General features: G+C 38.1%; 1 protein-coding gene across 1 annotated transcript; it reads left to right on the top strand.

Moving 5' to 3' along the window:
- Positions 1-5,133: 5,133 nt before the first annotated feature.
- Positions 5,134-10,275, top strand: LOC138908035 (uncharacterized). Its single transcript, XM_070198670.1, has 5 exons — positions 5,134-6,359; positions 6,436-6,924; positions 7,108-7,287; positions 7,394-7,460; positions 10,003-10,275. The coding sequence occupies exons 1-5, from the start codon at positions 5,134-5,136 to the stop codon at positions 10,273-10,275; spliced, it is 2,235 nt and encodes a 744-aa protein (XP_070054771.1).
- The last annotated feature ends 523 nt before the right edge of the window (positions 10,276-10,798 follow it).

Here is a 10,798-nt window from a genome sequence, read left to right as displayed (position 1 = left end):
TAAGTTGGAAGAATTGACTAAGGTTGGATTTTTGAGTCAACGATCTCGGAATCGGGATTTGAAGGTTTCAACAGGTTTGTATGATGAATTCGAATTTGGGCGTACGTCCGGATCGGGTTTTGGATGACCCGGGAGCGTTTCGGCGCCTATTGTGGAAGTTGGCATTTTGGAAAAATTTCATAAATTTGGGTTAAAGTGCATTTAAATGTTATCAATGTCCGTTGGTATTCCGAGCCTGGAAATAGTTTCGTATGGTGATTCTGGTAATGGGAGCGCGACCGGAAGTTGATTCGAAGGTCCGGAGGTCATTTTGGAGTTATTTGGCTAAAGCTAGAAATTTGAAGGTTTTTGAGAAGTTTTACCGGAAGTGGAGTTTTTGATATCGGGGTCCGAATCCGATTCCGGAAGTTGGAGTCAAATGTGACTTGTGTGCAAAATTTGAGGACAATCGGACGTGATTTGATAGGTTTCGTCATCGATTGTAGAAGTTGAAGTTTCAAAGTTCATTAAGTTTGAATTGGGGTGCGATTCATTATTTCGATGTTATTTGATATGATTTGAAGGATCGACTAAGTTCGTAATATATTTTGGAACATGTTGGCATAAGTGGTTGAGGTACCGAGGGCCTCGGGTGTGTCTCGAATCAAGTTCGGACGGATTTTGGACTTTGAGGAATTGCTGGTTTCTGGGCATCTGGTTTCTTTTTACGCGATCGCGAAGAAAGGGCCGCGATCGCGAAAGGTTAAGTGGACTGGTGGGATTTTTACTCGATGCGATCGCGTATAATGGTTCGCGTTCGCGGAGGGTCGAGTGGGAGGTTATTCGCGTTCGCGTCGGGGCTATAGCGAACACACTGTGTTAATGCGGCTGGCCCGTTTGGTGAAGATTGTTCTATGCGATCGCATAGAGGTGTTCGCGATCGCGAAAGTGGAAGGGGGATGAGTAATGCGATCGCGCTCTAGGCATCGCGTTCGCGAAAGGAAATCTCTTAGGCAGCTGATTGATTGGCATTCGCGATCGCGAGTGGATTTCGCGATCGTGAAGGGGAAAGACCTGGGGCAGTGTTCTTTTAAAATCGAGGTTTTGGCTCATTTGCACTTCATTTCCTCCATGGGAGCCGGTATTGGAGCGATTTTGGAACTCCATCTTCATCATCTACATCAAGGTAAGTGATTCCCAACTATTGCAAACTAAATACAAGGTTTATATACGAATTTAGATATGAAAACTAGTATAAATTTGAGATTTTGAAGAAAGACCTAGAACTTGGTATTTTGGATTTTTGCCACGAATTTTGGGCATGGAATTGGGAATAAATCATATATTTGAGTTCATAAGGCTATGGGTAATAATTATCTTCGAAAATTTTTGAAATCCGGGCACGTGGGCCTGAGGGTGATTTTATCCACTTTTCGAACGGAGTTGGGAATTGTTATAAATAGGATTATAATGAGTATTAGAGTATATATTTATGGATTTGCTTACTTATTGACTAGTTTTGAAGCGTTGGGCATAGATTTGAGTTTATTGAATGGCTTGGGAGCCGGTTATAAAATTTCGGAGCAAGGTAAGTCTCCTTTCTAACCTTGTAAGAGGGAATTAACCCCATAGGTGAATTAAATAAATATTTGTACCTAATTGTGGGGGCTACGTACGTACGAGGTGATGAGAGTCCGTACGTAGCTACTATTATGCTATTGTCCGGGTAGTTTAGGACCCGTATCATGCTATACTTGGAAGGTTTGTGCCCCTACTTGCTAATATAATCACTTAGTCATGATAGAAATTGGTAAAATAATTGTATAAGGTTAAATTCACTTACTTGAAGGTTTGTATGAGATATTTGACTGTAAATGAGAAACTTGTGTTTTCTTGAAAATAATTGTTATTTGTGGATCGGGCCGAGTGCCTCGGTAGTAAATAGATGCATCTATGGTTCGCGCCATTCGACCCTCTGGTAGTGCATAATTTAAATATTTGTGGATCAGGCCGTACAACCTCGGCATGATTTGCGCATGCTTGTATTGCTTTCCTTGAAGGTTATAAATAATGATATTGCCTCCTCGGCCTGAGTTAAATTATTAAATAATGGGAGATAAATTTGGAGATTTCTTAAATATGAAAGAACTGCTTACTTACTTCAAAATATAGAGCTTGCAACCGTTCATATAATCCATACTTAATTATATCATTGGTACCCCATTTATAGCCCATAGTAAGTGTCGAAGTCGATCCCTCGTCACTACTTCTTCGGGGTTAGGGGTGGATACTTATTGGGTACGCGTTGATTTACGTACTCATACAATACTTGCTGCACATTTTGTGCAGGTACACATATGTTTAGCGGCCTTGTGGGCGCAAAGGCGCGATTATGGCGGGGATTTAGGTGAGCTGCATTCTATACGACGCACCGCAGCTAGCAGAGTCTCCTTCAGAGTATTGTATTTTCTTTCCTGTCAAAGTTGTATTCCGGACAGTTATTGTATTTTCTTTTAAGTTTTTAGAAAAGGCTCATGCACTTGTGACACCGGGTTCTGGGATGATTATGGGATGTTCAATATTATAAATTGGAAAACATTATTATTTACTCTGTGAATTTCACCATTTATTATTTAATTGAAGAAAATTTACGATTTCAAAAATATAAAAATGAGAATTTTATTAACTATTTAGTGTTGGCTTGCCTGACAGTGGTGTCCGGCGCTATCACGACCTTTAACGGATTTTGGGTCGTGACAACAATATTCATGGCTAAATCACAACCCCAGAACTATGGATTTTTAGCCACTCATGATAATAGCAAACAATTTCATAAGTGTTGGATAATTGAAAATACTAAGGAAAGATGAAGAAAATTGAGATCTCTTCGCTCCCGGATGTTTCTCGTGTGTATTATCCCTTCAAAGTGGCGCCTCCCCTCTAAAAATAAGCTTAGTCTTACTTGTATACGTGTTGGGTAAGTCTAGAGCCGAAATAACCTTGTCCCAAGCAAGATTGGACATGATTCACGCCACCAGCGCCCAGCCCAGCGCTAGGCGCTGTCCCTGGCGCTGGCAAATTGGAGTATACTGCTTCTGGCGCCACAGGTGTGGCGCTGGAAATTCCTTTTTTTTTTGTTTTTTCGTCCGTTTTGGCTCTAATCTCGCACCATTCGCCCCCAATTGCTCCCGGATCATTCCTACACATAAAAATATCTCAAATTAATATAAATCAACACATTTTACATCCTAAATTCACGAAACAAAAGTAAAACATGAGGCGGTACACACACACACACACACACACACACACACACACACACACACACATATATATATATATATATATATATATATATATATATATATATATATATATATATATATATATATATATATATATATATATTAAATATTATAAATTGACAAAAACCGACCGACTTCGATCGGTATTTCAATTAAATTAATTTTAAAAAAAATTAAAATTGAAATACCGACCGATTTCATTCGAAAACGTGTGGTCAAATGGTCAAACACTAACTTAAATATACTGACCGAATTTTTCGATCAAAGTCGGTTGGAATATTTTAATTTAGGGTGCCAGAGATGGGTTTCTTCCCCTATTTCTCTTTACTCTTTCTCTCTCTCTTTCTTCCACATCCGTAAACCCTTCCCAAATCCCACCCAAATCACCTCACCACTCCTTTCTCACCCAAAATCAAACCCCCTCACTTCGTCTCTCCCGCGCCACAACTGCTCCTCCGCCACTGCCGCGCCACTCCCAAAATCATGCCCCTCTCCTCTCTTTGAAGGTTAGTTATATACATTTGTTAATTCTAGTTATTTAAATTCTTTCAATTGTATAAATTATGGTTTACAATTTGGGATTTTTGGGATTTTGAAATTTTGTAACTAAAGTTTATTATGTAACTTAATTCTATAAATTAATTTGAATTATGATTAATGTAACATGTAATTTATTTGTTCTTTATGTAGATGGAATGTCGTAGTTGGACTTTTAGGGCACATTAAATTATGATTTAGGATTTATTAATTACGATTAATAGTAAGTGAGTTAGTCTAATTTAATGGCTTAACTAATTCAATATTCTAGTGTTTGACTATGTTGTACTTTGTAACTAAAGTGTATTATCTTAATTCTATAAATTAATTTGAATTATGATTAATATAATTTAGGGTGCCAGAGACGGGTTTCTTCCCCATTTTTCTCTTTACTCTTTCTTCCACATCCGTAAACCCTTTCCAAATCACCTCACCACTACCTTCTCACCCAAAATCACCCCTCCCCCCCCCACTTCGTCTCTCCCGCACCACCACTGCTCCTCCGCCACCATTGTCGTGCCACCACTGCTCCTCCGCCATTGCCGCGCCACTCCCAAAATCATACCCCTCTCCTCTCTCTGAAGGTTAGTTATCTACATTTATTAATTTTAGTTATTTAAATTCTTTTAATTTTATAAACTAGGGTTTATAATTTGGGATTTTTGGGATTTTGTAACTAAAGTTTATTATATAATTTAATTCTATAAATTAATTTGAACTATGATTAATATAACATGTAATTTATTTGTTCTTTATGTAGATGGAATATCGTAGTTGGACTTTTAGGGCACATTAAATTATGATTTAGGGTTTATTAATTATAATAAATAGTAAGTAAGTTAGTCTAATTGAATGGCTTAACTAATTCAATATTCTAGTATTTGACTATGTTGTACTTTGTAACTAAAGTTTGTTTTGTAACTTAATTCTATAAATTAATTTTAATTATGATTAATATAACATGTAATTTATTTGTTCTTTATGTAGATGGAATGTCGTGGTTGGACTTTTAGGGCACATTAAATAATGATTTAGGGTTTATTAATTATGATTAATAGTAAGTGAGTTAGTCTAATTGAATGATTTAACTAATTCAATATTCTAGTGTTTGACTATGTTGTACTTTGTAACTAAAGTTTATTATGTAACTTAATTCTATAAATTAATTTGAATTATGATTAATATAAATATAATTTATTTGTTCTTTATGTAGATGGAATATCGTAGTTGGATGTATAATAGAAATTATCCTAATCGTCGGTTTTTTAGGGAGGAATTTATAGAAGGGGTTAAGGAATTTATTAGGCATGCAATGTCACTTGAACCGTTTCGGATTAGTGGGATGATTAGGTGTCCTTGTACGAAGTGCAAGTGTTTGAATTTTTTGGGTTCGGAGGATGTTACGACTCATCTTTATAGAAAGAGGTTTATAGATAATTATTTTGTGTGGACTAGTCATGGAGAGGTTGATGGAACTGATGGTGTATTTCATAACGTAGTTATTGGTGAAAGTAGTAGGTCGGTGGAGAATAGCGTTCAACATCATAGATACCATGCAATGGTTGCGGATGCTTTTAGGATGCACTTCAGTTTTGAAACCCATGAAAGTGTTGAACAAACTCCTAACGAAGAGGCAAAATATTTTTATGAACAGTTAGAGGCCGCTAGTCGTCCACTAAGTAAACTAGTTGTCCCAACTTTCAACAAACCTGAAAATTTTTATAAGGCTAAAAGATTAGTTTCTAAGTTAGGACTCTCATCTATGAGAATCGATTGTTGTAAAGATGGTTGCATGTTATATTATAAGGGTGATACAGATTTAGAAAGATGTAAATTTTGTGAAAAACCTCGTTTTAAGCGGGTTTCCAGCGGGAAGAATGTTGCTGTGAAGTCGATGCATTATTTATCTATTATTCCTAGATTAAAGAGGTTGTACACATCAATGAGTTCCGCTCATCATATGAGATGGCACTATGAAAATAGAAGGTCGCTCGGTGTTATGTGTCATTCTTCAGATGGGGAAGCTTGGAAGCATTTTGATAGGACATATCCAGATTATGCTAGTGAACCGAGGAATGTTCGGTTGGGTTTGCGTACTAACTTAATGTGGACCATTAATGATTTTCCTGCATATGGAATGTTGTCTGGGTGGATGACTGCTAGAAAGTTAGCATGTCCTTACTTCATGAAAAATGGTAAAGCGTTCACTTTAAGACATGGCCAAAAACAGTCATGGTTTGATTGTCATCGTCAGTTCTTGCCAATTGATCATGAGTTCAGTAGGATGAAGAACGCATTCAAAAAGAATACAGTTGAACATGATTTGCGACCTCCAATTTTGTCCGGTGAGGAAATTTGGGAGAGGGTTCAGAACTTCACTAAAGTTACCGAGGCCCCACCTTCTAGATTTCCTGGATATGGTGTTACTCATAACTGGACAAAACAGAGCATATTTTGGAAGTTGCTATATTGGAAGGATAATCTTCTCCGACACAATCTTGATTCCATGCATATTGAGAAAAACTATTTTGACAATTTGTTCAACACAGTGATGGATGATAAGAATAAGACAAGATAACCCGAAGGCTAAACTGGACTTACAAGAATATTGCAGGTGGCCTGAATTACATTTGCAATCTACGAACAATGGTAAGGTGTTCAAGCCCAAGTCCAGCTACACATTCACTTTGGAACAAAGAGGACAGATTTGTGAGTGGGTTGCAAACCTAAAGATGCCCGAGGGCTATGCTTCGAACCTGGGAAAACATGTCGATATGGTTGAAGGAAAGCTGACTCATATGAAAGGTCATGACTGTCATATTTTCATGGAAACCTTAATCCCTATTGCATTTTGTGGTTTTCCTGAAAATATCTGGAAACCCATCACAGAGATAAGTTTGTTCTTCGAAGACTTATGTTCTACCACATTAAGGGAAGAAAACCTATCTCAAATGAATCGGAAGATTCCTGTAATCAGTAATAAGCTGGAAAGGATTTTTTCATATGGTTTCTTTGATGTGATGGAACACTTTCCAATTCACCTTGTACACGATGCGCGACTTGGAGGGCCGGTTCAATGCAGGTGGATGTATCCATTCGAGAGGTAATGATCAAACCTTGATTTATTCTTATAATTTTCTTTAACGTTATCGTCTAATATGACAATGTGCAGTACTATCGGCAAGTGTAAATGATTTGTTAAACAGAGGAATAGGATTGAAGGATCCATATGCGAAGCCTATCTTGCAAAGAAAACTGCCCATTTTTGTTCTTACTACTTCGACAGTCATGTGCCATGTGCTATACATAGGCCAAATTGGTACAATGCCGTGATTGAGATTGATCTATTATATCCACCAATGTCCATATTCAATCAACCAGGTCGAGGTTCTAAAGATCGAACAAAAAGAGGTCGAAGTAGTATGGAGTACAAATCAGCTTCAAATCATGTGTTGCTAAATTGTTCGTAAGTTCAACCCTTTCTTAAGTAAGTGTTGACATAAGATTAATTTACATGGACTACTATTTAATTTGGTTGATGCAACTAACAAAATTTTTAATGTGTCGCTTAGTGACTTCGTGAGTAAATTTGGCCTTGATGCTGTATATTCTACATTTGAGGCATGGCTTAAAGAGTGTGTAAGTGCATCTTACATACTTTCTCACATATGTAATGACTCGACCGGTCGTTTTGAGCTCTAGCACGTCGTTCAGCAGTTTGAGACCATGAGCAACTTCACTTCAGGTATTATGACTTGTACGCGTGGTCAAAATTGAAATTTTGGAAGTTCAGAGTTGATTTGAAAAGAAAATTCTCATTTCGGAAGCTTTAAGTTGGAAGAATTGACTACGGTTAGATTTTTGAGTAAACGATCTCGGAATCAGGATTTGAAGGTTCCAATAGGTTCGTATGATGAATTCAAACTTGGGCGTATGTCCGGATCGGGTTTTAGATGATCCGGGAATGTTTCAGCGCCTAATGTGGAAATTGACATTTTGAAAGAATTTCATAAATTTGGGATGAAGTGTATTTCAATATTATCGATTCCGTTTGGAATTCCGAGTCTGGGAATAGCTCCGTATGGTGATTCTGGTATTGGGAGCGCATCCAAAAGTGGATTCAGAGGTCCGTAGGTCATTTTGGAGTCATTTGGCTAAAGCTAGAAATTTGAAGGTTTCTGAGAAGTTTGACCGGAAGTGGACTTTTTGATATCGGGGTCGGAATCCGATTCCGGAAATTAGAGTAGGTCCGTAATGCCAGATGTGACTTGTGTGCAAAATTTGAGGACAAGATAGGTTTCGGCATCAGTTGTAGAAGTTGAAGTTTCAAAGTTCATTAAGTTTGAATTGGGATGTGATTCATGATTTTGATGTTGTTTGATGTGATTTGAAGGCTCGAGCAAGTTCGTAATGTGTTATGGGACTGGTTGGTATGATTGGTTAGAGTCCCGAGGGCCTCGGATGGATTCCGGATGGTTAACGGATTGGAATTTGGACTTGGTTAATGGTTGAAGCATCATATCTGCTAGTGTCTAGTTTCCTTCTACGCATTTGCGAAGGTATTCCTGCGTTCGCGTAGAGGAAGTTGAGGGCTGCTAGAATTTACCCTTCGCGTTCGCGAAGGAGGCACCATGTTCGCGAAGGGTTACTGGTGAGGCAAGTGTGGTTGTTCTTCACGTTCCCGTAAAATGGATCGCGTTCGCGATAGTTTGGCCCAGTGTGCTTTGCGTTCGCGAGAGGAACCTCGCGTTCGCGTAAGAGAAATTTTGGGGCAGTGGTTTGTGTGCTTCGCGAACGCGAGGAAGGTTCTGCGTTCGCGAAGAAGAAGGGCAGCACCTGGGCAGATTGCTTTAAAACGGGGGTTGACCTCTTTTCACCCATTTTTCACACGGCTTGGGGCGATTTTTGGAGCTTTTGAAGAGGTGATTTCATCATGTATTATGAGGTAAGTAATTCCCGCGCATTGCGAGTTAAATACATGGTTTACATATGGATTTAGATATGAAAATTTGTAGAAATTATGGGGTTTTGGAAGAAAACCTAGAAATCGGTATTCTTGGATTTTGATCACGAAATTGGGCATGCAATGGAGAATAAATTATATATTTGAGAATAAATCGGGGTATTTCCTTCTACCACTCTTATGGGATCAGGTCGTTCGCCACGACAGGATTTATGTACCACACTCTCATGGGAGCGGGCCGTTCGCCTCGGCAGGTTAATAGATGCATCTATGGTTCACGTCGTTCGACCCTCGGCAGTGCATAATTTACTTTTATGTTGGATCGGATCGTACGCCTCGGCATTTCCTAAATATAAGTTATCCTCATGGAATCATGCCTAACGTTTAGCAAGAAGCCAGTGTATCTGAGGGTTTTTCCCTGATTTGGATTATGACAACCTCTTTGATGAAATCCACTATATCTATACATATGCTCTGGTTACGGAGGGAACTTGCTAGTTGAGAGCTTGAGCAAATTATAAAGAGAAAAATGGTACTACGTATTTTATATTTGTTTGTTTCATATATTTACTCTGTCTCATATTCACTCACTTCTTTACTGTACCTGATATTATTGGACCACTAGTAAGTGTCGAAGTCGACCCCTCGTCACTACTTCTTCGGGGTTAGGCGGGATACTCACTAGGTACGCGTTGATTTACGTACTCGTGCTACACTTGCTGCATATTTTTGTGTAGGTACACATATGTTTAGCAGCCTTGTGGGCGTAGAGGCGCGATTATGACCGGGACTTAGGTGAGTTGCATTTTATACGACGCACCTCATCCAGCAGAGTCTCCTTCAGAGTATTATATTTTCTTTCATATCCAAGTTGTATTTCGGACAGTTATTGTATTTTATTTTAAATTTCTAGAAAAGGCTCATGCACTTGTGACACCGGGTTCTGGGATGATTATGGGATGTTCACTATTGGAATTGGAAAACATTGTTATTTATTCTGTAAATTCATCTTTTACTAGATAAATTGAAGAAAATTGACGATTTCAAAAATATTAAAATGAGGATTTAATTAAGTATTTATTGTTGCCTTGCCTGACAGTGGAGTCTGGCGCCATCACGACCTTTATGGATTTTAGGGCATGACAACATGTGAATATACATACTTGGTCACTTGTGAATATACTTTCTCACTTGTGATTTATTTAACACTACATGTAGGTCAATAATTCAAACAACGGTGTTAATCAATTTTTGAAAGACATATCTTGGGGACCTGCACCTACGGTTACAACTATGTCTCAGTATTTTGTGAATGGCTACAAATTTCACGCCGAGGAATGCTCCAAGTATAAAAAAAGCAATAACAGTGGGGTGTGTGTCAAAGGTGGTGAAGGCAACCAGGATGGGGAAAATGATTATTATGGTGTGATCAAAGAGATTCTAGAATTATCATATTCAGGTTGGCCAAATAAGAAGATCATACTTTTCTGATGCACGTGGTTTGACCCAACACCTAGAAGAGGTACAAATGTATACTCGCAGTACAACATAATTGAGGTTAATAAAAAGAGGGAGTATGATCGCTATGATCCTTTTATAATTACAGAAAAAGTTAGACAAGTATATTATGCTCCATATCCATTGTGGAGGGATAAGGCTGATTTGTTGGTTGTAATCAAAACTAAACCTGTTGGTAGGGTGGAAGTTGAAAATGTGCTAGATGTTTCTTACCAAAACGATATTTCAAGTGTTAACCAAATGGTGGATGATCAGTTAGAAAATGACTTGGAGCATCCCCAACGCATATTAGAAGAAGTTGATATGGAGGAAATAACAATCATAGAAAATGAGGATGAAGAATCACCTAATGAAAATGAAATAAGTGAAGAGGAAGAATTTTCGAACGAGGAAGGATACTTAGAAGACGACTAGCATGTTAGTTTTTTCAAGCGCTCTCAACTTATATAGATTTATATTCTCAATTCTAACATTTTCTTTAATTTATGCAGATGAC

This window comes from Nicotiana tomentosiformis, chromosome 3 (assembly GCF_000390325.3).
Source record: "Nicotiana tomentosiformis chromosome 3, ASM39032v3, whole genome shotgun sequence".
Classification (NCBI taxonomy): domain Eukaryota; kingdom Viridiplantae; phylum Streptophyta; class Magnoliopsida; order Solanales; family Solanaceae; genus Nicotiana; species Nicotiana tomentosiformis.
Note: the sequence above shows the minus strand (reverse complement) of the source record. Positions and strands in the feature narration are given on the sequence as shown.